Raw genomic sequence first — 27919 nt, 5'->3', positions numbered from 1 at the left:
GGCGATTAGTGCCGAAGGAGCCCACCTCTTCCCCCTGCCTGTCTCCAAATGCGCCTTGGAGCTTCTAACAGGTCCTGTGATGATGTCTCGTCAGCCGCCATGCCCTGAGGACTTTACTATGGATTTAACGGAGGGAGAACAGCGCTTGTTGTAGACACGAGGGAAGCCCTGAGTGTGTGTGTGAGTGTGTGTGTCCACGTCGCTTTGTTCGCTCCATAAGCCGGTGCATAATAATAAGCTGTAGCTCAACATGGACACTTCAGTGAAAGGGACTAAGTCTGACTCGGACCCTGAATCTCCTGAGGAGGAAGAAGTTGACCCAAGAATTCAGGTAAGGTACCAGCAGACTCGTGTGTGTGTGTGTGTGTGTGTGTGTGTGTGTGTGTGTGTGTGTGTCTGTGTGTGTGTGTGTGTGTGTGTATAGACCTAGGGGGTCCCAGTAGAACAGCTATAGGTGAGAACTTACAGGGCTGGTCGTTTGGACCTCAACAGGTCCATCTCTGGCTCTGGGTCTGGCTCTGGCTCTGGGTCGGATAGCGGGACAGCCCGAGGGTTAGGCTGAGGGTTAGGGGAGTCTGGCTGCCCTGCACCGGCCGATAAGCTCCCCTTCATGTCAGCCCTCGATCTCCGTTAGTTTGGCTCTTTTGGGACTGGAATTTTCCGTTCCACCTTAAATGGTGCAGCAGTTAAGGTGGAACGGAGAAACTCCGACAACAACCTGGGGAATAACGGAGCTAGCCTTCGTGTCTTGTTTGAGGGGGCTCAAAAACTGAGCCAGCCCCCATTTCCACCAGCTTTAGGTTGATTTCTTGTCAATTCCTGCAATATTTAAGACTGGATGGAAACAACATAAATAATAAACAAATAATATTATAATAAACTCATTTATATTTAAGTTTAATTAAAAAGTCCTACAAATGTATGAATTATTATTAAGTAATTATTAAGAATATTGCTGTTAGGGCAACATAGGATAAGATGAAGTATCAGAAATGTATTTAATTTCTAAGGAAAAATAAAAAAAATATGCACAATGAATAGACTTTTTAAAATGGGTTTATTTATTTTTAACCCATGGCCTTAACTAGGTCCCTTAGGCCTCCTATCTTATCTCCAGAATGTTGGCCTACACGTATGATTTGGGTATGTGTTCCTCAAGTTCCTCATTTCCCTCCCCAGGAAAGCCCCTGATGCTTTGTGTCTTATTTTAGTTGGCATGAGGTTTGCTAGGCCCTCACTCAGGCCGCATTTGGACGGTGTAGTCTGAAAACAATAGCATTCATAGCTCCATTACTTCAGAAACACTCCTTTTGCATGTACTGGCCATCCTCAGCAAACTGCAGAGACAATGCTAGAAGTATTTGTTAAGTGCTGTGTGTGCCGAGGTGAAGCAGCCACAGCTGAGCTTAAATTACTCTCATAATAGTTTCCAGATGCTGCGGCTCGGCCCGCGATGTGAAAGACCTTTTTTTTCTCGATTTTCTTTCTTTCTATCTTTCTTTCACAAATCCCCATTCCTTCTCTTTCACGTCAACAGGGAGAGCTGGAGAAACTGAATCAGTCCACGGACGACATCAACAGATGGGAAACAGAGCTGGAGGTAGGTCCGACCTGCCTCTCCACCGCATGCCTTGTTTATCATCATGGCATTGTATCTTTCTAAAACAGCAGCAGTCGGAATTCCAGACGGGAAAGCCTCTCTCAAAACCCGCCACCCGTCCCCTTCTCCCTTTCCCAGGCGGGCCAATAGAAAGCTCCTCATTCGTGACGGACGTCCTCAGGGATTGTGTTGACTAGGCCGGAGGAAATCGTTTATCTGCGTTTCTGGAAGTCCCTGTCGCTCTGTCGTTGTGTCTGTGAGCTCTGTACAGGAAACCATTAGATATATTTAGTCACTTAGGGGTCATGTTTTCATAATTGGTCAACTCTGACTTTGTCAAACGAGCAGTGCAGTTCAGAGCTCAACAACATTTTTAATGTTACCAATTTGGATCACCAATTTCCCAACACATACATATTCTCCCCCGTCACATGCAATGCTCCTGACACTGGGAGGGCCTCCTCAGGACTTCCTCAGGAGTGATTTTGGGAGAAAGTGCCATCTACCCACCCTGGAGAGAGCTTCGGCTCTCTGGGCCTCGGCTGCCGATGGCTAGCGGCATGACCGGGATTCGAACCAGTGGTCTGGTCATAGTGCCTTATCCTGCAGGACCACTCTGAGACCCTATTCAAATGGCTCTTTGACATTTTATGGTGTTACTTGTAACCAGTATCTTGAAGAACCCTCACTACCCTTACTTTATAGAGCCATTGCCTTCACGAAAGAACCCTTGAAGAACCTTATGGAACCATTGACTTTACCAGAAACCATAGAAGGCCTTTACTGCCTTCTTTTTTTATAGAGCCGTTACCTATTTTGTAAGAGTAAGGCTTGCCTGGTAATTCATTAAATTAATTTATTAGAGTGACGTTTACATTTAAAGGGGCACAGTGGCAAAAATAATAAATTTACCCATTACTCCATCCATTTACCTTCGTTCCTCTTATTGCAGGGGCTTTCTTTTTTAGGTTTAAATACTTGAAAACCCCCTTCTGATGCTGCATGTTGAAGGTGGAAGGAAGAAACTACAGCTGTTTTTTGGGGAGGGGGTGGGTGTGTTTGAATTGCGAATGCTGTGAATGCTGTGAATGCTGCGAATGCTGCGAATGCTGCAAATGCTAGCTCTGTTGAATGTATTAGCCTACAGATGAGTAGCCGGACTAGCAGTCAGGATTGCTTAAGGATCGCAAGATTGTGATCTGTGTGAATTCTCACAAACCAAATAACACACTATATGCCAGTTATAGGCTGGACTTGCCTGCTAAGTAGCATGTATCTTATGGCAATGCTGGGATTCAGTGCTTCTAAGCAGGGCTAAGACACATGAAACTGGTACTGTTGTATACAGAAGCAGCTGAGGTCCAGGTAAGGTTGCTTCAAGTCCAAGAGACTGCCTCACTTGCTCTATTCATTTTAATGAAGCTTTGAGACACAAAAACAGTGATATGTTTTTTTTTGTTTTTTGTTTTTTTTCATCCCCTGAATTTGCTGGCGAGAAACAAGCTCACCATTCAGATTCATGTTTATGGAAAACAGAGCTGCTGTTTACATCCCTTGAGGAGCTCCAGTCCGGTGATAGTTCTGCAATCTAATAACACTTAAGATCCCTTATCTAACTAAAGTGGTTTAGTCCACACAAAGCAATTCCTTCAATATGTTTATGAAGAAGGGAGCACCGTACAGAGTCCTGCTGTACCTCTAAAAAGCCCAATGTCCAAACATTGCCTCAGGAGGTTGCGTCACACTTCAGTTAACCGGCTAGCCGCCATGGACTTGCAGGGAAGAGTTACGCAACCAATGTGACTTTTCTTCTGCTGTTGCCACTGTCCAGTGCCCGTTTGTCATCCAAGAGCTCCAGGCTGGGTTCTGCCGGAGGAAGCCCGGCTCGCTCTGACGTCTGTTTGGCCGTGGGGATGCCCTGAGGAAGGATGTAGGTGTTGCTGCGGCCGGAATGGAGACACGACCCGGCCTTCGGGACCCTGTGAACCGTTCCTCATGTGAGGAAATGTGAACCATGGCCAAAGTGCACCGTTCATCAAAGGCAAAGAAAATAAAACTTGCAGAATTAACGCAAGGAGCATCTCATGTCCGATCCATAGCCCTGCAGAGATTTTACGCCACCAGAGCTCTGGTTCCTTTCTGCTGAAGGAGCTTTTTTTCTGTCAGAAGAAGCAGGGAGTGTCTTGCCTGTTAACTGGATTAGCATTGAATTGAGTTAGCTGAACCAGCGCTTTTCAGGAAGGCACAAAAGTCTTTCATTTCTTTAGATTGCTGCGCATGGCCGAGGAGTGGAGGAATAGCCTGAAGGAGAGAAGAATGTAAATCAGCGTGGGGCATTCCTGAGCATACACCACGGGAGTTGGAATTGGAGTCTGGAGTTGATTAGCCATGCAGAGTTTGCAGAACTGTACAAAATCTGGGTTGGAGAGCAGCAGTGCTCCAACTGCACAGTAAGAGTAAGAGTGTTTATACAGGGACTTGGGCTACTTGGTCCAAACTAGAGCAGAAACCGGTACGTTGTTGTACTTGGTGTAGACAATAACCCATCCTTGCCCAATCAGTGCTTGGAGTTGATCACAGTTCCTGTGTTTTTGAGGCTTGACCACAGGTTCTCAACCACAGGATTCCTGGAGATGGGCCCAAAATGTCAATGCTGTGATCACTTTTGCTTCGTGACATGGTGCTCCGTTCTCCTGGATCATTGGGAGAAGTTGCTGTTGGCGGATGCTTTCATACCGTTCCTTATTCAATTCATTTAGGCAAAACGTTAAGTGAACCCATTCCCTTGGATGAGAAGCAACCCCACACATGGACGGTCTCAGGATGCTTCACTGTTGGCATGGCACAGGGCTTATGGTATCTTAATATACTCAAAAATCGCAAATCTAAAAAAATCCCAGCTGATTGGGCAGATTTGATCACATACTTTTGGTGACCATATCTGCCAGGTCATCTGACAGACATTCTGATATGATGGTATATCTGGTATAATGGAGCTCACGCTGGGTTGCCATTGGTCATTGTATTTGCTGTAGGATAATGGTGACTTAGGCAGTTGGATTCTGGTGTTTCAATCAGTTGGGATTTACCCTGCCAAAAGGAAAAAAACGCACAACACTGGAACTATTACGGGAATGTTATCCCAGTATTAGTCGAGCCGAAGGAGAGTTGGGAGGATGTGGATAACGCTGGAGAAGGAGACTTGGCCTTTAATCAGTCCACAGTCAGGCAGACGGTTTACAGACAGTTTAATTAAGTCACTGGTGCCGTTCTTCATAGGAGTCAAAGCAGGACACTCTGGAGAGTCCTCAAACAAGTGACTAAGATACTCTATAGAGATCTCTTGCTCTTGATACCATCTGCTCTCATGACTATATGGGTGGCCAAAAGTTTTGAGACTGACAATATAACAATTATTTATTTATTTACTGCCACAGATCCTTTAGTCAGATGTTTATATGGTATAGGGACGTACTATAATGAGCATTTACTTTATTTATTCATTTTAATGCTTTTTCTTGACATGCATCCAGTTTATAGTGTTGACCATTTTACATTAAGCCCTCCGCAATTTGCCTTGGCATGCTGGATATCAGCTTCTGGGCAAAATCTTGTCTGATGGCAACCCATCCTGGCCTAAACAGCGCTTGGAGTTGGAGATGGGAGTTTAAGCTCCACGGAAGACAAGCGTCCAGGCTTTTTTCTGTCCTGGCACCGAAGTGGTGGACCGAACTTCCACTGGGTGTCCGAACAGCAGAGTCCAACGCTTACTGTCTTCAAACCCAGACTTTCAGGACGAGAAGTGGCTTCTTTGCTGCCCTTCTTGACACCAAGCCATCCTCCAAAAGCCTTCGCCTCACTGTGCGTGCAGAAGCACTGATGGTGGCCAGTCCCGTAACTTATTGCTTGACTTTCTTGGAAGCCCTGAAGGCCGTCCTCACTTCAGTTGAACTTCTCTTCTTGAAGTTCTTGATGATTTGATAATTGATGTTAGATGGAGGCGCTGTAGGGACCTTGCAAGCAGCAATGTCCTTGCATGCAAAGCTCTTTTAATGCAATGCAGTGATGACTGCATGTGTTTCCTTAGGGTTAATCATGGTTATCAGAGGAAAACTTCAAGCACCGCCCCTCTTAAAGCAACCGGTCTGCTCTTTAAATCAGCACGATGGAGAGATATCAGCTGCCTTGTCCTGGTTAACACTTCCTCCTGAGCTAATGAAAACAGCACTGAAATGATGTTAGCAGGCCATTTTGTGGCAGGGCTGAAATGCAGTTCATCTGATCACGCTTTTTACAATCTAGAGTTTTGAGATTTGTGTCCGTCTCAAAACTTTTGGCCACGACTGTACTACTCCCTCCATCACAAGTTACAAAGCACTATATTCTGATTCTGTTGCTACAGAAAGAGATTGTGAAAAGCCTTGAATGAAGCTAATTGTCAAGGCCCTGGTCCGAAGTTGCACCTAATAGATGGCTGGGCCTGCTGGGTGTATCTAATGCAGTGTGCTAGAGCCTTGTTGCTCTTAACGTTTCTATCAGACCTAATTCCCATCTCTGCTTTTCAGGATTCCAGGCAGAGGTTCCGCGCTGTCCTGGTGGAGGCCACGATCAAGTTAGACGAGCAGGTTAAGAAGATCGGGAAAGCGGTGGAAGACTCCAAGCCATACTGGGAGGCCCGGAGAGTGGCTCGGCAGGTGAGGTCACTTCTCGGATCTGATCTTCTCCCCAGGGCTGCTTAAGTTGGTCGAGAGGCTTTTCTGTGCCCTGACACACCAAGCTGACTGTCAGCTGTTGTTGAGGGTCTGTCTGTGGTTTTACTGTGACTCGCAGATCTTGCGGTTCGTGATGCGTCTTCAAGGCTCATTGAAGAACACCAGCTCTGGCTTGAGCTTTGCACCTACCTACTAGGCTACTGCTCTAGCTGATGCTGGGTAGATGTTAGCTATTGTAGCTGATGCTAATGACATTTATGTCAATTATGTAAGCGAGATACACACTATGTTCAAATGTTTGTGGACACTCCTTCTAATGAATGCATTGTCTAGTCCCAGTAGAGAAGTAATAGCCAATAGAATAGGAGCAGGTTAACATAAACCTTTTGGGACCATGCGTAATGTCAGGTGTGGGCTAGAGGGGTATAAAGTGGGACTCTCTGGGTGTTCTCTGGAATGATGATGAGGATGATGATGATAATGGTGCTCCATCCAATACTTTTGGGATAAGTTGGGGGTGAGGTGGGGTGGTGATCATCCAACGTCTTACCTTGTGTAATCCTCAGAGCAGTGTCCCAAAATCTGGACAGTAGAGACAGTTATGTCTAAAAATAAATAAACAAATAAATAAATAATTGAAGAACAGCAGACTAATCTATTTTTAATACCCTTGATTTTGGGAGAGACGGTGAATGAGGTGTCCCAAGACTTTTGTCCGTATCGTGTATTAACTGTGAACTATTCCAGTCTGTCTTTGGAGATTGCAGAATGCTGCTGACCGGGACAAGAGGTCAGGATTGACACTAGTCAATGTCCTTTGATTGCGAAGGGTGGGAATGTTTGGGGGGGAAATGCTCGTAGGCCTCCTCAAACATTAAGGAGCACAGCTGATGGCGTGGTCTCATAGGGCTGTATGGAAGAGGAAGGCACTTAGGTTCTTTGGCGGCTCTGGGAGTCTTTTGTAGTGGCGACGAAAGAGCTAATGACCCATTCATTAAGTAGCCATTCCGGCTATTAAGTGGTGCTCACTTTGCCGGGTGCGTAAAAACTAGTCCATTTCATCTCCAGCCTAATGCAGCGAGTGTGCTTTCAAACAACACGAGGGCCGTCCAGCTTACGTTAAGCTGTTTTGCAATGCAGGAGCCCTGTGACCCAGTGGTATGAAACTTTTGCAGACCTTGTTCTTCTGCTGTGTTCCCTGGCAAATGTTCCCCAGATTCATAAATAACAGCATATAGAGCTTTGAGTTTGAGTTGCTTGGGAAGGCACTTTTCCTAAATCTTTGCTCTACTTTCACTTCGCACCCTCAGATAGCCTCCCTACCCTTACTTTCCTCACCCCCCCCCCACCCCCCTTCTCTTCCCACGCTCGCTACAGCGTCTGCCCTCAGTCTCTCGGTAATGGATGGCGCTGCTGCCTGCGCATCAGTGCAAGAGTCATTTGTTAGCAAACGAGCCTTTTACAGTTCTCACGAAGAGAGGCCGTGTCTGAGGACTGCTTGCACTGCGCAGCTGCTCCGAGATCAAGCCGATTCTCCACAGCCCAGCAGCTTTGACATGGCTTTCAAATAAGGATCAGCCTCTGTCTTTCATAGCGCACGAATATGGCAATGTGGGAGTGCGTCCTGGAAAACGCTGGGGCTAATTACTGAGGCTCTACCGTGGAGGCCAGGGTTACTACTGATCTGCAGACTGTCTGGGTGGTACTCTAAGTGGTTCTTTGAGCGATGCTCCCTCTTTTGGTTTTAGAGGATCTCGTCAGCAGTATCTTCTCAAGAATTTTCGAGAGTCCTAACAAAAAGTCAACCACAGAACTGGGCACAGCTCTGAAGCTCCTATTGTCCTTGTAAATTGAACGAATCCCAAATAGGGCACCATGGTATTGGTGAAAATTCTGTAGATTTTATTTATTTTTCACCCAATTCTAATTTTAACTCTGCATCAGATACGCTAAGGCGAAATGGCTTAAGAGCTATGACAGATGCATATATATATATATATATATATTACACCCCAAGTCAGGGTGTCTATACTGCTGTGTGGAGTTGGGCGAGGCAGAGCTACAGTCCTTTTCTTGCTAATCTGTGAGAGTCAGGCGTTGCAGTGTAACTAAGCTCAGCTTGATAAGAGACTTTCTCGGACGTCGGCCTCCATCTCAAGCGCACGTGCGATGTATTCTGCATACAAGGCCTGGGCCTCAGAACTGAATTAGTTGAGTTTCCTCGAAAAGTGAGGCATTTGATGGCCTGGAGCCTGAGCTAAACCTATAATGAAGAGAGATCAGATCTAGATTAGATTTAAAAACCATGCTTCTAAACAGCAGCTGTCGTTGAAGTTTCTGTGTGACCTTAGTTGTCTTGTGTGCTATTTTTTCCCTGTGAAAAAGTGAAGCGCATCAAGGATACATCACAAGAGGTGGCTGTGTGAGTGTGGAAAAGGGGGGGGGTGTGGATTCAGAGCTTCAACACCAGCTGATGAAGACGGAGGGAGTGTTCTGCCAGCAGATTGCTGGCACAGCGTTGTAACTCGCCAAACTTGCATTCATAGTAGGCGCAGATTAGAATTTCATGTGCTTTGTTACAGCAGTTTCAGCATTGAATTTGTACGGTTTGTACTGTGCATGCTTTTAATCCAGCACATTGAGTAAACATCCACAGTGCAGGCTAGAAAAAGTAAGTGAGCTTAAAATTGCTTAAATTAAATACCCTGTGAATACGACTTTAGCAGCAATCACCTCTCCCAAATGTTTCATGTAGCTGCAAATTGGATTTCAATAATCCCTACAAATAATCCAGTTCAATAATATTTCTGGGATGCCTTGGGGCGTGGCCCTCTTCAGGTTATGTCACAGCACCTCCTTGACTTGGCTATTCCAAAACACAGATCTTCTGCCTTTTTTAACCATTCTTTAGCTGATTCATTTGCATGCATTGGGTCATTGTCCTGTTGCCTTACCCAAGGTCTGTTCAGCTTGAGGTTATGTACTGCTGCCCTTACATTTAAATTCAAAGGTGTATGCCTTAACGATTGCAGGTCCAGGCCCTGAGACAGCAACGCAGCCCCAAACTATGGTGCTCCCTCCACCATGCTTCAATATTAAGAGTGTGGGGTTGTGTAGTTGTGTACTTGCCCTTTCTACATATAGTGTTGTGCATTTGTGCTGAAGTGTGGGAGTGACATATTAGGGACATGTGCTTAGCTCTTTGCTATTTACAAGCTGTGTCTGTGAGAGAGAGGCGAGAGGGGTCTGTTACACACACACACACACACACACACACACACACACACACACACACACACTTTTCCAACTGTGTTTGGTGCATCAGCTAGACAGGTAGACCGACTGATGGACAGGACTGACTGCTCTGGACATAGCCAGCTGTCGCTCACAGGCAGGGGCTCGAGCCCCAGCCCCCCCTTTCTGACCAATCACAGAACGCCATTCAGTAACGCCAGGTTTGACCAAGGACTGACACGTTTGGCTTCTCTGTGAACCCCCTCAGACCAATAGACAACACGGACAGACAGAGAGATGGCCAAGTAGACAGACAGACAGACAGACAGGTATGCAAGGAAGGATACAGGTTGTTTCAGAGATCTCAAATATATAAATGTAGACAGATGGACAGGCTGATTGATGCTAGACATTTGATGTGCAATCAAATAGAGGAACACATATATAGATAGACAGGTTGACAGAGAGAAGGTAGGCAGCTGTCTATACATAGAGACAATGGATGGTTGGATGAATGAGGCAATCTGGATGAAGATCTGGATGGATATATAGAGATCTAGATGGATAGATAGAAATCTAGATAGACAGACTCTATGGACAATAGTATTGAGACACCTGCTCATTCATTGTCTCTAAAATCAAAGGGCAAAGAGAGTTTATCCTGCTTTTGTTGGACCAACTGTCTCTACTGTCTAGGCAAGACTTTCCACTAGATTTTGGAGCGAAAGTATTGGGTGGAGCACCATCATTCCAGGGAACACAGTTCGTCCACTCTTTATACCACTCTAGCCCACGTCTGGCATTAGGCATGGTGCCAAAAGGTTCATGTTTATCTGCTCCTATTGCATTGGCAATACATCGTCACAGGGACTAGACAAGCTGTGTGGGGGTGTGTCTGCATTTGCACACCTGTGTCAGCAATGGGTGCAGCATAAAATACCTCATAGCATTTATATCAAAAGGGGTGTCCACAAACATTTGGACATAAAGTGTGTCTAGATGGCTGACTAGATATCTGGACTATGTATATCTACATAGAGGAATGGGTACTGTGTCTAGATGAACTGATAGACATCCAGATAGATGAGCGGATAGATATATGTCTAGATGGATGGATGGATAGATGCATATTTGGACAGATGGATGGATGGATATCTGGATGAAGGGATGGACGTATAGACGGATCAATACATATCTTGAAAGATGGATAGATGTATAGATTAATAGCCATCTAGATAGACTTACAAAATAGACCTGTGATTAGACAAAGGAGTATTTTTAAGTACATAGACTTGATACTCACACAGGCAGCAAGATAGATGGATGGATAGATACATGCATGGATGGATGGATGATAAATGTTGAGTATGAAAATAATCAGGAAATAAACTTCAATTTCCACAGTGGTTGTAGTGGAGAATTGGTTGCTCATGAGCGTTGTGATTAATCACAGGAGTTAGTGTGGTCTGATAAACGTACCCTAACAGACAGTAATACGAGAACTGTGGAAAGAACCACTAGTCCTGACAGTCTCTTGCAGGCTGGAACACCGTTAGTCTTTATTTAACCCTGTCTCTCACTCTCTCTCACACACACACACACACATGCCTCCTTGGGCACAGTACGCACTAGCCTGCCTTCTGGAGCGGGCGGTAAGTGCCAATGACGTGACATCTGTTCAGCACTGTGTGGCACGTGACCTCCGCCTAGAGGCAGTATATGAGATATGATGGGATCAGCAGGAGAGCTGCTTACAGCTAAACTCTTCATCCCCTCTGGTCACAGTCCCTGTCCTGTGTGTGTGTGTGTGTTGGGGTTTGGACAGACTAGCAGATTATCTGGAGCCATGCTTTGCTTATAGACTGGGAATGAAAAGTGTGACCCATTTTCTTCACAAAGACAGACAACAGGACTGGCCTTCCTGACCACCCGGTGGACCCCGTCTACAATCAGCCCTGCCTGTTTCCTGCAGTGGGCCAACTGTACACTCTCGCACACACACAGACTGACAGGTTAGGGGAAGTCCAGAGAGTGTACACAGACACATGTACGCTATTTCAGTCACACAGCTGGCGCTACGCTTCACGGACTCCCACTTCTTCTCTAAGTCACCTTGCTTGATCAGACCCCCACCCTCAGCTTCCGGTCGCTGCTGATTTGTGCACGCTGTTCGTTCAGCAGAGTGTCTGAGCAACAGCTTGCTTGCCGATAGGTCCACAGCATATATAGGGTGATGGGTCCACCTGGGATACAGTTGCTACAATGGATAAACACTTAAACAGCACTTTATCAACCACCACTGGAAATACCACAGCAACTGCCCTGCCAATCACCTGAAATACCATAGAAGCCATTAGCAACCAGTTGGGATACCATATCAACTGCAGTAGCTACCCTTTGCAACACAATAGCACCAACTAAGCAACACCTTAGCTGTCGTCTAAGGCACCATAGCAACCACCACCCTTCCAACCACCTGGGATACCGCAGAAACCACCTAGTAACATCTTAGCAACACACTCTGAATGTGCAGCACAGTAATGAAGACCTATTTCTACATATTTTTACACGTCCTCAGTGTCAGTCAAACGGACATGTTAACGAGCTACTTCATATTAGGCCTAATTCATGGATCTCTAATAAATACTTAATGCCTATTAATGGTTTGTAGGGAAAGAAGTGCCTAGAACTTCAGGCCACTGTCAGAAGCAGTGGCAAGACGTTGAAGAAATCTCAGCAGCTTCACATAGACGGCTGCACGGATGCCTTCAGTCTGGCTTTTCAATTATGAAAGAGCTGCAGGAGAAAGGAGTTCCTCCTTATGTACTGATGCAGCCTCAGTTGCGGAGTTGATAATGCCATAATGATGGTAATGACACCATAAATCCAAACGCATTAAAATGTGCCTTTTTAATTAAGGCTGGACAGAGCCAGCTGTCGTTCACAGACAGGGGCCTGAGCCCCAACCCCCCTCTCCCCTCTTTCTGGCCAATCACGGACCACCAATCCATGACGCCAAGGTCTGAAGGACTGACACTTTTGGCTTCTCTGTGAAACCTTTCAGACCGATAGACGACGCAGAGTCTTACATCGCAGATCATCATGAGTATCGTCTGTACTTCTGAAACACTGACCAGCTGCGGGTTTCATCACAGTGAGCGTGTTATTAGATTCAGCTGGAACTTGAGTGCAGTGTGTGAAGCTAGTTAATGAGTTAATGAGGTCATTTATTCTGCATAGTCAGACACCAGTCCGCCAGTCCTTGAGGAACTTTTGAAGGTTCCTCAATAATTTGTTACTGTGGAGGAACCTCTTAAGGTGCTTTGAGGAATATTTCAAGAAAAGTGTTTTTAAAAGAAAAGCTTCCTTAAAGGTTCCTCAAAGCACCTTTAGAGGTTCCTCCACATTATCCAATTACTGAAGAACCTCCAGACGTTCCTCAAGGAACTCTACTTTTAGCAGTGCAGCTTAAGGTTTCTAGGTTTTATGATCCTGGACCATGAAGACCATTATAGTTATCATTATATAGTTATTGCAGTATAATTTTCTCTATTGACTGTTCTGAGCGTGGCCTTGAAATGTGTCAAAGACACTATCAGGGATTTATATTATATTATATATGTATATTATTGATAGTTTCCAGTCAGTTTCCAGTGCAATTCATTGATCCTTCCTGAAACCACCTCATAGTTCACACTCTGCAGTGCGTTTGGTGTCGCTCAGCTTGCCATCTGACACGCCTAATTTTCCGCACGGCATATTATTCATGGTGAGTTTGAGCACAGTCACTGTTTGTGTTTGTTACCATGGAGGATGCTAAGCACAGGTTTAGAGGAGTAGTAAGACTGTATCTGACTACAGTACGCTTTCCAGTAGATTTCCGGTAGACGCTTACTTTTTCACAAGAAATCATAAAAGAGCACGTCAGCTCTTACTCTTACATTACTGCCTTGGCCCATGTGTTCGTACCAGCCACATGCCCTCCTCTACCCCCTTTTTAAAGAAATGACGATGCTGGCATTGTCATTTCCTGTGGTGACTGTGGTTTTAAACCTATGTGGAACGTGACATCACTCCTGCCTCTCTGAAGCCGGGGTTTCTGAGGTCTGTAGGGGAGGAATTATGCAAAGATGTAGCACCAGGAGGGGCTGAGCGGCATCTTCACAGACACACTTTCCTCGAGCAGGGTGAAGACTTTGATCCATGATCAGCTCTCCTCAGCTAATGGTAATCTGTTCGGTGGCAAGTAGAAGGCAGAAGATCCCAGCTCAGCAATCTCAGAAGTCTCCACCAGTTCCTCTCGCAGCACGTTCAGCCCCCTCATATCTAGCAGGGTGGGAGACAATGCAGCCTCAGATAAGACTGTGGAATTCCACGGGCCTGGTTATGGGCACGATAGTGGACGACATTATCTCCCTTGTGTTTCTATCAGTGGCCTTCATGTGTGTCACAAGGGTGAGGCAGTGGAATATGGAGCACCGTAGGATGCCATTCATTAAACCAGTGGCTGTATATAAACACATTCTTTGTCTGGCTGAGTAGGCGCCCATTACTACGGTACTGACCATAGGGGTGGGCTGCGTGGGGGTATTTTATTGCTATTGTGAGACGGTGTGCTTTTCTGAGTGTATCGGGGGTATCGTCAGTACTTATAAAACAATGAAATCCTGCATGTATCATAAAGAGCATACAGGTTTAGACCGATCCCACCCTTTACTAAACACATAGAACAGTCAGGAGCTTAAATGGTGCTTTGCTTCGCCAAAGACCTTTTGTTGATGGTTATAGATGGAACATTTAAAAAGATGGTTCTGTAAAGCACCAAGAAATTTTAAAGGAACCTGTAAACCACAACTCTTAAGTAGTAACTACAAAAACTGTAGCCGTACAAACTAGTAGTCGATGTAATAGTTTTACACATGCAGCCCACATGCAGTATAGTGTATATCTAAGAACTATTTCCAATGTAGTCTTTGATATGTACCAGCACAAACTACTTTAATACAGACAGCATCCAGCACACTGTACACACTCACTTAAGTAAATACTTAAATACCATTATGGTGTTTATCAGGAGGCCAGGAGGATCTTTCTCCTTTCTAAAAGTAGGATTAGTTGTGTTCGAGCTGTAAGAGTTACTGAATAATAGTTGTTACTGAGAAATTTCTAAATAATTTATAGCAGAGATATATTGCTATATTATCAGTTACTGGATAGTTAGTAGTTACTGAATAATTTAGAGAAGTCACTGAATAATTAGTATTCTGAGTAATAGTAGTTACTGAATTATTTATAGCAGTTACTTAGTTACTTAATAGTAGTAACTGAGTAATTGTAGATACTGAGTAATGTATAGCAGTCACAGAATAATTAGTAATTTAAGGGAATAGTAGTTATGAAATGTATAGAAGTTACTTAATTAGTAGTTATGTAATCAGAGTATTTCCTAAATTGTCAGTTACTGAATAGTAAATAATTTATAGAAGTTACTAAATAATTAGTTACTTAGAAGTTACTTAATAATAGTTATGAAATAACTGAAACTGGAGTAGTTACTCAATAATTCATAGCAGTTACTAAATAGTAATTTATAGCTGTTAATAATTAGTAGTTATGAATAACAGTAATTACTGTTGAATTTTCAGTAATTAGTTACTAAATAAATAATAGTTATTAAATAATTTATAGTAGTTACTTAATAATTAATTTGGAATAAAAATTTAAATGGAATAATAGAACTTAACACAGTATTTTTTTTTCATCTCAAACCTGCAATAAAAATATGAAATTATTACAGTTTTTATGATATTGCAGGGATAGAGATTTTTTTCATTATTTTTTATCAATTATACAAGCAACTCATACAAGCAACAAGGTGTTGCGTTTTGCCTGTAGAGTCCCCCATGTTTTTTAGAGGTGGCCCCTGGATGTTGTGTGTTTGGCATTCTGCTCACTCTTGATTTACTGTACATGATCTACAGAGACGATTATGGGAAGTTGCAGATAATCAGCTGACGTAGTTTCACATTGGAGGATGTTGGGTTGTGACTAATTATGGGCTTTTCTCTGCTGCTTTTAAAACTAGGGGATGGTTGACTTCCTCTTATTGTGAGGGTGAATGAACTCGCATTAACTGCTGTGGCAGGGGCTAGAAGTGGGTCAGGGGTTTTTGTAGGTCAAGCGTGGAGATAGGCCATGGTGGTCCTCTACTTAGAAATTACTACTCAAGACTTCCAGTGCAGAACGAACATTCTTCATGAAATATACATCAGTCCTGGGTTTCTTCTCTTCTCTTTTTTTCCTGACTGTCTTCAGCAAGGCCAATGAAGTAGGTCACAGGCTGCAGAGTGCTAGAGAACCTCTGATGATTCAAGTCCTGCTGAGCAGTTTCTACCATTACCAAGGACGAGAAAAAACACACACACTTCAGTGAAAAGTAGAGCAATCTGAAGGTCCTTTTTCCTTCTCATAACTTTATTACAAAGAGCATCTTCTCTACTGTATGGTTTACTGTATGGTTTACTGTATGGTTTACTATATGATTTACTGTATGGGGGGAGAGAGCTGTTAGCATGTGGAATAGATTTCCTCAGGCCGCTCCTTGACTGTGTTTGCTTTGCTTTGACCTTGAAGGCCCAGTTATTATGAACAGTCTCCTGCTGGTGGAGTTCAGCTATGTTAATCGTTTACTTTCCTCGCCTTCTTAAAGTGATAGTTTAATATTTGCTACCTTTCGTTTTGCACCTTTGAGGCTAATGTGAGATTAGAGATGGCATATCTGATCAAATATTCTCATATTGTCATAAATATTGCACACCCCTGCTTTGAAGTTAATGTGTGTATGCCTATTTTGAAGTTTGAAGGCAAAATTAATATTCTATAGATTTTATAAATATAAATGTCATATATTAGCACACTAATGAGTGAATTTGAGGACATATGTTTTATTAAGTATTAATCACTCCAATTAAGCTGATAATCCTAATATAATTATGCTATTTGCACAGCTGTACAGATGATAATTTTCTGTAAATGTTAATATCATTATATCTGTACATAATAGCTTGTATATAGATGTCTATTTAGGCTACATATGGATATGCAGTATTTATTCCTGTACAAGTACAGATTTCTGGTTAGTTCTTTATTACTTTTATTACTTTATTACTTTTAAAGGTATTATTATTTATTCTATTTATTGTTTAGTGCATTTGTGTATTTTTTCTTTGTGTAATACATCTTAAGTCAGTCTGTTTGCTACATGTCATATATATGTGTTGCTCTCACCCAGTAAAATTTCTTGTATGTGTAACATACTTGGCAAAATAAAGAGATTCTGCCAGTAAACCTTCCTGAAAGCATTCTTGCAGTCCTACAGTCCGAACCAGGTAGATGTATTCCAATTTTCCACATTTAATAAATGCTTATGTATGAGCATTGACTGAGTATTAGCATGAGTCCACAATTCCCTTATCAGTGCGTTTCTCCTTCTACAGTTAGAGGATATATACCTGAAACCGAGTTCTGTATTGGAATCAGCTCTGCACGGTTGTTCTGTCCAGCTTTGTAGGCGATCATCCTGATCATTTTACGTTTATTTATTTGCTGTATTTTTGTGCCGAGCCAACACCGTAAACATGCCGCCTCTTGGTGTTAATGACAAAGCAGCTTTTTGGGTTAATCGCCAGTGAAAGTTTGGTCATTTCAGACTTCCTGGATAATCCCCGGGTGTTACTTAAGCGTGTTAAAGCAGCAGCTGAGGCTGGGCTGTGTAAAATCGGCGGAACAGCTGACGTGAGTGGTGGTTGGCTTCGGGTCTAAATAATAGGGGCCTGTGCGTTACGCAACGGCAACTGGATAGTCTTACGTGCCCATCATCCGGAGACGCACGTCAGTTTGGATGACACTGACGCCCTATAAACAACACTGAAGGCTAGTGTTTCAGCCCAATCCCAGTGATTCACATTAACACAATCACTGCTTCATACATTCACACACACACACTGCTGAGAGTGTGTCACTTTGGCCACTTTTAGGCCAACTGCAGCTGTTATGACACAGTGTTGTGGAGTGTATTGTTGCAGACCATTGAAGGTCACCATTATTGGAGAACGCCTCTGCTGGAGACTTTTAGACTCTACAGAACAAAGCTCAGCTGTACAGTGTTGGGCATGTGTGTATGATAAGGGTCTGAGGCAGTACAGCATTGTGTGTAGCCCACTATAACACACGGTTGCATTACTACATCAATGCATCATCTCCACGAGAAGAAGGACCTTCTTGTTGGAATGGCCTACCAATTCAGTGTCCGACAGCTTAAATGGAGAACTGTGCTCTGCTTGACCCTCACCTTTGTTTCTGACCAAGCTTGGACAGGAGATTGTGGGGGGAAACTCAAGGAAATTAATACTATTAAGTATTTCTTTAATTTCATAGCTTCTGGATTGCTTAACCACGTGAGGAAACCATGGAAGGCAGATGTTGGGAAGTGTCGGGAGAAAAGGTACACTGAAAGCTGAGGAAGGCACTCTCAGGTCTGTGGGCTGTAGTGGTGAAGGCCTACAGAAGGTCAGGATTGTTAGATGATCACCTCCCCAACTCCTCTATTACTCCAACATCCCAAAAGTACTGGATGGAGTACCATCATTCCAGAGAACACTGTGCTAGTGGGCTTTATACCCCTCTAGCCCACACATGGCATTAGCTAGCTATGGTAACAATAGGGTCATGTTTACCTAAGAGCAGAGAGTCCTATTGGCAATATTTCACTACAGGGACTAGACTAGACTGCATTTGCACATCTTTGTCAGCAATGGGTGTGACTCAAGTAGCCGAATGCATTCATTCAGTATCAGCATCAGCATGATGCTAACAATGAACTGCAGTGTAGTGTGTATGTGTCATTTACTTGGTGCTTTGGCTTGCTTTAGATGAGCAGATGAAGAAGCTGAATTAAAAAATTAGGACGTTTCCATTGGTTCCTTTGGTACTATGGCTTTCACTGCCACGTAAGATTTGTTTCGGGGCTTTTTGGAGCAAAACGAGCAAAATTCGGTGTGTAGCTTGGGGTCATTACTCTTTTATATATTCAAATTTCACCTGAAAAGGTGGTAAAGGCTGATATTTGGGTCATATCCTGATACTGAATTTTATCAGTACTGCCTCAAAGTGTTTGGAAAGCTTCGCAAGTGTGAAGCCCCCTCGTCTACCGTCTCTGCCACCCTCAGGAAGATTGGGACAGTTGAGTTGGTGACTCATCTGTCTGCGGCAGTATGACGTAGCAGTCTAGCCCCCCCACCATCACCCAACCCACCCCACTTTCTCTTTCTCTCAGTCTTTCCAGAAATGTAGGGCACAGAAAAAGTGGGTGAAGGAAACAGAAGGCCCGGCACTCCATAATCAGGCGATTGTTCTTGGGGTAGAGTTCGGGAAAGTCAAGCAGCTGCTGACCAAAAATCAATACGTCCTGTTTTGATGCCCAACTCCCCGGGGGGCTTACAGCCCTCAGGCCAACCCGAGGGCGTCTTCTAAAAAGAAGAGACAGCGTGGAAAGATGAGGCTGCCTTTGTGATGGTAATGAGCTATTAGGGGACCTGAAAGGCATCCCGTTTATTTGTTTGGCTTGGGATTTTTTTTTGTAATGAGGTCGGGAATGCGGACGCGAGTGAGTGGGGGGGCTTAAGTTAATCCAGCAGCTCGTCTCATGGCTCAGAGGAAGCGCTGTCAGCAGCCCGGCACCGTATCTCACCGAACGGAAGGCCCGAATGCTCTCGGCTTCTCTGTGCGAAAAGCTCTTTATGAAATATACAGCTGCTCCTCATATCAACGTGCCAGTTTTCTTTATGAATTCTTTAGCAGGAGATACCGTTGAATAATTCAACAGAGGCTTTCTGTGAAGCTACAGATACAGAACCTTATGTAGTAGAAGCCCACTCGCAATACCCACTGCCGACCAAGTCATACAGTAAATGTATATACATACTGTGGTGTGCAAAGGTTTTAGCAACCAGGGTCAAGATTTCTGCTGTTATGTGAATAACTAACATTTCTTTAATATTTTAAACCTAAAAAAAGGAAAAGGACCCACAGTAAAGGTCTGGGCACCCTGCATGGCCAGTACTTACTAACAGCCTCTTTGGCAAGTATCTCAGCTTGTAAACTCTTTTTTCTAGGCAGCAAAGAGTTATTCAGTTTGTTTGTGTGATTTTCCCCCAGTCTTCCAGTAAAAAATGCCTAGTTCAATGTCAGGTAAGCTTAATGGGTGGCTTGCATGCACTGCCCTTTAAAGGTCTATCCACTTATTTGGTTGGATTAGGTTGGGCAAATTTTTCAGCTTGCTCTTCTTGTCTGTTGTGGTTTTTGAGGTGTCCAGTCAAATGTTCCTTGTGTCACTGGCTGCAGCACAAGCCCAAAGCATAATCGATTGCCCCCTCCCCCTCAACTTAACAGTTGGAGAGGTGTTCTTTTCATGAAATTCAGTACTTATTTTTTTTAAGCATCAGGGCTTGTTTAGTATGGTCCTTTTAGAAAACATCTGACAAAGGTTTTCTTCTTTTCTGATTCCTCCATTAAGGTCATATTTATGCTGGAATTGCTGCACAATAGAACAGTGCACCAAATAAGGGTTCTTTGTCTTTTTAGAAACCCAATGAGATGTCCTCTCAAAGCTCAAAGGTGTTTTTTTTTGTTTGTTTGTTTTTATTAGTTTTTTTTAGTTCCAGATCTTAGCTTGACCTCCTGTGTTGATGTTAATTGCTATTTTTTAAAAAATACGTAATGAACTGAAGAAACAGCTTTCTGAAATGCTTTGTTGTCTTCCCATAGCCTTTTCTGCTTTATGGATATTATTATTTATTTATTTATTTATTTCAGTGCTTGGCAGCTGCTTAGAGGAGCCCATGATTGTTGAGACAATATTATAATCCTGGGGTTATGATAGTTTCTACATGAAGATTATTTAATAAACAATTTGGACATATTTGGTTTAGCAGGTCTTGTGGGATGCCACCGGGTTCTATTTTAGGGCCTATACATTTGTGTTAATTATGAGAGTAATGTAGTTCTGACAGTGAAGAACTAAAGGAACTGAAGTGTGTGCTCGCCTTAGACCCTCACAGGGTCTACTAATGAGTGAATTTGGTTTAGTCTGTTGAATAGATCGTGTATAAAAGCACAGCGAGACGAGTGTGTGATGGTGTAAACATCGAATCTCGCCTTACTTGTTAGCTACATTAGCTTTGGAATTTCAGCGCTAAACTAAAGGAGCTAACTTCACACACCAGACATGACTTGGTTGATTTTGGGCCAGATCATAGAGTGAAGCTGAAGTCTTTAATGGTCTTTCCTTACCCTGCTCTCTCAGGCACAGGTGGAGGCTCAGAGGGCCACGCAGGAGTTCCAGAGGGCCATAGAGATCCTGCGAGCAGCAAAGGAGACCATCGCTCTGGCCGAAGAGAGGCTGCTGGAGGAGGACAGCCGGCAGTTTGACTCAGCCTGGCAGGAGATGCTTAACCACGCCACCCAGAGGGTAAGATAAGGATGCGGTAGACAATAGACAGTTCAGGAATTCCACTATAAAATGGCCCTCGTCTACTCAGAAACAATGTAGTCAGTATGATCTGAACCAGTGGTTCCCCATTCTAGTCCTGGAGAACCCGCCCTGCATGTGTAAGTATTTTCCATGGACTGCTACCTCTGTGTGGTGTGAGCAATGTGGCAGCGTGACCACTACAGCCTGCACACGCTGCCCATTCACATATACATGTAAGTTTGTGCTGTGGAGCAGCAAAGCTGGCTAACTGGCACTGCTTGTAAGCACGATATACAGACAGACCTTCCATTTTTCAAATAGATAAATAGTCAAATGCGTTACTGTTGTAAATAAGCATGTTGTATGTGTTTACCCTTGTTGGTTTTCAGACTTGTGATTAGGCAGTAGTTCCAAGCCTGTAGATCTACCAGAAATTGTACATGCATTATTTTATTAGTACCATAATTATATTATAATAAAAATGTATTTTTATTCGTTTTTGCTTCATTTCCATTAGTTTTAATAGCTTATTTCACTGCTCAACAGCTATCCTCTATTCTGGGACACACTGCCGCCCAGCATGTGCCGACTGTGTGAAAGCTCTCACCTTTTAATAAGGGTGCCAGAATTAAAAACGAAGAATTTTAGGGTTGGTCACAACCCACAGAGACAGTATATGCAAAAGCAGGCCAGACAAACCCAGTTCAGTTTGCAAATAGGAGTTTACATATCACAGCATGTGTATCTGTGGCATATAAATGTGTGAAAGCAAATCTGTTCCGAGTACTGTGAATGTGGCATGTACCCAACCGCTGAAGGTGACCCTGTTTTACAACCTGACCTCCTGCAGGTGATGGAGGCGGAGCAGAGTCGGACCCGCAGTGAGCTGGAGCACAGGGAGACCGCTGCCAAGTACAACGCAGCCATCAGCCACATGAGACAGCTGGAGAAGAAGCTCAAACGCACCATCAACAAGTCGCGGTCAGTATTTTGAGTCACGGTCAGCCTGGGCAAAAGAGTAGCATTGTTGATTGCAATAAGCAATATCATTGTGATTCTATTTGAAACTATTATAAAATGTTTTCGTTTTATACAATTATTTAATTTTGATAAATCATAATTATATGTGAGAGGTGGAGCAACAACACATATATAACTATGTCCCAATTCTGCGGCCGCATCCACGGTACGAATGGTCCATGGCTGATGTCCTGCTTGTGTCACAGCACTGAAGTTTCTGTTCTTGTCGTTGCATCAACGCCACGCCAGTGGCCTAGCAACCTTGCCGGCTGCAGTTGCCGCGCAGTGAATCTGGGGCGAAAGATCCACCTGTTTCTCAGGTGGGAAGAATGGCCGTATACTAAGGAGCCTTCGAAATAGGACCACCTAGCAGCACCGCTGTGATGCAGTCTGTATTCGAATGCATCCTATGAAGGATGCAGCCCCTGAATTGGGACACAGCATATATGAACACTGGCTGTCCAAATGTTTGTGGACAGCCCTTATAATGAATGCATTTAGCTACTTTTAGGTTGCGCACGCACACACACACACACACACACACACACACACACACACACACACACACACACACACACAAGTACTGCCAAAAGAATGGGACTCTCTGAAGCAGGGACACATGAACCTATTGGCACCATGGCTCATGGCAGGTGTGGGCTGTCAGTGAGCAGTGGAACTGTGATCTCTGGAATGGAATAATGGATGGTGCTCTGTCTATTACTTTTGGGATGGGGTGGTGATCATCCAGCTGACCTCACTAATGCTCTGGTCACTGAATGCAAACAGATTGCACAGCATTGCTCCACAATTTAGGAGAAAGCCTTCCCTGGACAGTAGAGACAGTCACTCCAACACAAGCTGGATCATTTCTTTAAATACCCTTGATTTCTATATTTTTACAAAGGTTAGTTGTGAAGGTTTATACTCTTATTATTTACTTTATTCTTATTATTTATTATTTTATATTTATTATCTTGGAAAACGAAGTAAAAAACACCCTCGTTCACCCTGTCTCTGACAGGGTCTGTATGGTGGGACTGACTGTGTGGGGAAGAGTTGAATGTGTTTTCACTGTAAGGTTTTCCCCCCTGCTCCACCCAGGGCCTCTATTTTCTCTCTCTCTCTTTCTCTCTCTCTCTCTCTCTGCGTTGTTGTACGCCGGCCTGCTGGGCCTGGCTGATGTGCTCCAGATGTGCTGTCTCTCGCTTGCTGTCTGCACAGGAATGTGGTGACCGAGTGTTATTCTCCCAGAGCTCTGCTGTTGCCATGGCAATCTCTTCTGCACGGTGCCTGCAGTCACTGCCGACTCTTAACGTGTCTCCCTCTCTGTTTCTCCCCCTATAGGCCATACTTTGAATTAAAGGCCAAATATTACCTACAGCTTGAGGTAGGTCAGTCTTTCTTCCTTCAGCTATAGTTGCTATTCCAGCACAGGAAATACAGATTAAGCCTTTGGAGCTGCTTTTTTTTTTGTGGGGTGGGGGTGGTCAACAACAGCTCGCAGCATTAATCAACCAACCAGTAGACATGGTATTTCATTTTTATGGGCCAATCAAAAGTAAGTAGATAAAAAAAGGGTTTATTTTATATAAATGATCATTGTTGACAACCAAAACTGGCCAACAAACATTTAGAGTTTTGTCAGAAATTAATGCAGAATATGGTTTCCACTGACCTTCTGTAATTACATCACAAATGGCGATCATCGGGGACCAGGCACTATGTATGCAACACAACCATTACTAGCTTTTCCATTTATTTGAGCGTCTTATGCCAGTTCTTTCATCTTAAATCAGAAGGAAAAGTGAACCCACTTTTCTGTCCATGTGCCAGTAAAAACCTTGGCTTCTTGTCCTGCAGCAACTTAAGAGGAGAGTTGACGAGCGCCAGGCTAAGCTGACCCAGGCCAAAGCAGAGTACAGGACAGCCTTACGCAACCTGGAGACCATCTCGGATGAGATCCACGCCCGCCGGCGCCTCTCAGCCATGGGGCCCCGGGGCTGCGGAGTTGGGGCTGAGAGAGATGGGGGAGCCGGGGACGACATTGCCAACTTCAAAATGGAGTCAGATGGCATATCGAGTGAGTGGCGTCACCTGCCGAGTTCCCTTCAGTATGAAATCACGACAGGAATATTGATACAATATATTAGTTACATTTACAAACAGTTTCAAACTTACTGAACAACTAATCATTTGCCATAGAGATGAATAATTGACAGATTACGTTTGTTCTGGATTGTGGGTTGTGTACAAATACACAACACATATCTGTATGTGAAATTATGGACACCCTTAGCTAGAATGACATATATTGTTTGTTTAAGTGAATAATAAGTGAACACGCCCTCTATAGAAAACATACATTATACAGATTAATGCACAACTGCTGTTGATTTTGCTGAATTTAACATTTTGAGGAAAAGATTAAGCATGAATGTGGTGCGCTCAAAGGTTATGGCACATTTAATGTGCTACATAAATAGAAACTGTGTTCTAAAAATGACCAGATTCATTTGTATAGGGGTTTCCACCCATTACATATGATTTATTATGTCCCCTGATTACACATGGAAAATGATGGGAAATACTACGCTTACTAAAAGGCATAAAATAATCCATTTAGAACACAGAACATTAGCAGAAGCACAGACTCTGATTGGGTGAACTGAAGAAACAAGGCTGCATCATACAACACTGCTTTGTTGATACAGTATCACACTGCTCATACAATATCTGTGCCAAAAGGAGAGTGGTTCAGAACAATACTTGCTTGCTTGTTGAGACTACGTCCAAACAATGTCCTTTTTACTATGTAGTAAAGCTTGCTTATCAGTATATCAGTATTTATGGGAATTTGTACCCAAATAATACCAGCAGAAAATGCTAAATTGGACAAATCTAGCCTGAAAAACATAAGCACAAACACACACACACATTGTGTGATACATTGTTAGTGGTATAAAACTGTTACGTGGCAGTGTTGGCTGATTTTATTTACGCCCCCAGACTGTAGATACACCCAGCCCACTAGTGAAAGCAAGAACTAAAGAGAATATGGTGGTGTTGGTACTTGTAACACTGGAGATCAGCACATCACATCCAGACTCTGCTATGTAGTTCTGGGAATACGGGTTGCTACACAAATGAGAGCTTTTTCTGTGCCCGTGTCCCAGAAGGGGAGCTCAAACTCTGTAGCACTCTGAAGCCAGTGGGTGTCTGTGCAAAGCTCAAACGCTAGCTGAACAGAATACAAACTGTGGACTGTGTTAGTTGAACACACCTCAGAAGGGGAAAGTGCTGCGATGCACGAAAGAGACAAACCCAGGGAAGCAAGTAGGTGCTATGCTAGAAGCTAACCTGGCTACAATCTACAATCTTACTGTGCCGAGAGGAATATAAAAAATATTCAATTGGAACACAGCACAAGTTCACAATCCATGCTAGAGCTCTAATGGGTGTGTGTGTGTGTGTGTTTGTGTTTCAGTGATGTCAGAGACCTTTGAGGAGGAAAACTGTAATGGCGCTGCATCAGAAGAAGACCCGGAGACCCAGTCCACATGCAGCTTTAGCTCCAACTCTGCCCCTCTGGACGTACCCTGCCCGTATCTCCCCTCACCCCCTTCTTCTTACCCACTGCTCTCGTCCTCCTGCCCCTTCCCCTCCTCTTCCTCTCCTCCCTCGCCCTCACCCTCACCCTGCCCCGGTGATCTGGAGCTGCCCGGTCCGGGCTCCCTGGAGGGTTTCGGCCTTGTCTCACCTGTGCTGGGCCCTCGCAGTGAGTGCAGCGGCGCCTCCTCACCAGAGTGTGATCAGGAGAGAGGTGATTACTAGCCCTGCAACACCACTGACTGCCTTATGCCTCTAGCAGATATCAGTCATTATTTCAATAAATGAGCACTTGTAGAGTTGTAGCTGGCCCCTGTTGTCCTCCTAAAATACATTTACTTATTGTAGCTGAAGTCATGTTTGTGCAGGTGTTGGTGCACAGTAGAACAGTGCACCACCACTCCGGAGTCTAAATGCTAAATCTTCTCATAGTCTTCTCCTGCTTTGGGGGCATCAGTTGTTATCAAATTATTATTATTATTATTATTAGTAGTAGTAGTAGTAGTAGTAGTAGTAGTAGTAGTGGTATTTTAATGTTCCGAGTGCTAGGCAGCTGCTAAGAGGAGCCCATGACTGCTAATTGTTGGAACAAGACTTGAGGAGTCTTAGTATTTATACAGCTTTGACATTTCCCAACAATGACCGTGAACAAGTCTTGGCTTATCTGAGCAATCACATCTCTTGGGGCGTCCTCTCCATGGTGGTCCTTTCCTTTTAAATCTGGAAAATCATACAGGTCATACTTAACCCCCTTGAACCCAGGGCTTATTGTTCAGTTATTAATCCTAGTGTGAATTTTTTGGTAAGAGTTTAATTTAGCATATCTTTAATTTAGGGGGGGGGGTCCCCCTGGGTTCTATTTTAGGGCCATGAATTGATGATGTTGAAATTGATGTTGACTATCACAGTAATGTAGTTATGAAAGTGAAGAAACATGGGCTACTGGGTATAAGGTGTAGCAGAAGTTTCAAACAGGGGTGCCCAGATGTTTGCATGCCACTTTAGTGAGGATATTGCCCCCTGTTGTTTTATGTAAATAGGCCATGGTGAGTTCTGACTGAAGATTATGTGTTGCATATTAGGATTCTAACCACTAAGCATATCCTGTGCGTGTGTGTGTGGATGTGTGTTTGTTTAGGGGAAAGAGCAGAAGGTGCAGAAGGAAAGACAGTAAACACTACGCGGGCAAGCAGTCAGAAGAGCAGCGCCTTGGAGGACGGCATGAGCCGCCTTTCTCTCCAGCACAAAGGCAAGAGCGAGAAGGAGAGCGTACCCTTCACTGTGACCCCCGCACCACCACCAGTGTTGCTGCTCAACTCTGTTTAATACAGAAGGAAGGAAGGAAGGACTGATTAAAATCTTCAGTATTAGTGCAAAACCGTGTCCACCATACCTCCCCACCTGTCTTCCAGACTGATGCTTTACTGTGAGACTGTGAAACCTCTCTGTGTTTGAATGGATGTCTCATTTTATTAAAGCTGGGGGAAAGGAATGGTTTTGCAAGGAATCCAAAGACAGACTGAGGGACTGGACACCGAGTTGTCAGTTGTACCTCCGTTCATTAGCCATTGTATCAGAAACACCTACCATATAGGTGCAGTTTGTAGGTAGAGAACCAGCGACTGTAGCTCATGTGTTGCTGCACAGTTTATCAGCCCCCTATATCCCGTCCATCAGTGGAAAGGGACCACCATATGACCATTGCTGACCGGACATTGTTATTTTGGTGGTGGACTGTTCTCAGCACGGCAGCGACACTCCTATGTGTTGGGCCGGTCTGACCGGACTTTTTGGTCACAGATCGAGTGGCCACGTCTTCCTGACCTGTACAAGACTTTGCCATGTGTGTGTGTTTCTCCAGTTTGCACACCCTTGCAGTGTTAAATGTATAAGCTTTGGGTTTTTTGACTCTGTGGGTGCTGTGTTGTGTAGCACTTCTAACTCCAGCTAGGCTCCTCCTGCCCCTCTGTATTTAATCCTACATGTTACTGTGGAACTATGAACTAAAGTAGCGAAGACCTCTATATTTATATTCAGCGTTTGTCTTGTTACCATACTTGACCGATGTGTTGTCACGGCACATTATTGTTTATCTATGTAATAAACATAGGCTCACGGCACAAGTCTCCTACCCTCAGATGTCCTCCTTTTCAGTAACGAGATTGAACAGCAGCAACTCTGCTGTACCTGCCTGACTGTCGTTCGGTTTTCTGCTGT

At 43.9% G+C, this 27919-nt stretch overlaps 1 protein-coding gene across 1 annotated transcript; it reads left to right on the top strand.

Annotated features, from left to right (window-relative positions):
• sh3bp5a (SH3-domain binding protein 5a (BTK-associated)) lies at window positions 1-27827 on the top strand. The gene is made up of 9 exons (XM_072675347.1): window positions 1-331; window positions 1538-1600; window positions 6166-6294; window positions 20909-21073; window positions 21927-22057; window positions 23441-23483; window positions 23957-24176; window positions 25581-25916; window positions 26841-27827. Exons 1-9 carry the CDS (start codon window positions 251-253, stop codon window positions 27026-27028), a joined length of 1356 nt encoding a protein of 451 aa, XP_072531448.1. The 5' UTR covers window positions 1-250; the 3' UTR covers window positions 27029-27827.
• The last annotated feature ends 92 nt before the right edge of the window (window positions 27828-27919 follow it).

This window comes from Salminus brasiliensis, chromosome 3 (genome assembly GCF_030463535.1).
Source record: "Salminus brasiliensis chromosome 3, fSalBra1.hap2, whole genome shotgun sequence".
Classification (NCBI taxonomy): domain Eukaryota; kingdom Metazoa; phylum Chordata; class Actinopteri; order Characiformes; family Bryconidae; genus Salminus; species Salminus brasiliensis.
This window is presented reverse-complemented; position numbering and strand designations above follow the sequence as displayed.

What these genes read in the sequence shown, in the direction of transcription:
- sh3bp5a (XM_072675347.1), top strand. Translation starts at nt 251, where the DNA reads ATGGACACTTCAGTGAAAGGGACTAAGTCTGACTCGGACCCTGAATCT. An exon ending in AAGTTGACCCAAGAATTCAG is followed by an intron (nt 332 to 1,537) that starts GTAAGGTACCAG and finishes TCACGTCAACAG; the next exon opens with GGAGAGCTGGAGAAACTGAA. An exon ending in GGAGTCAGATGGCATATCGA is followed by an intron (nt 24,177 to 25,580) that starts GTGAGTGGCGTC and finishes TTTGTGTTTCAG; the next exon opens with TGATGTCAGAGACCTTTGAG.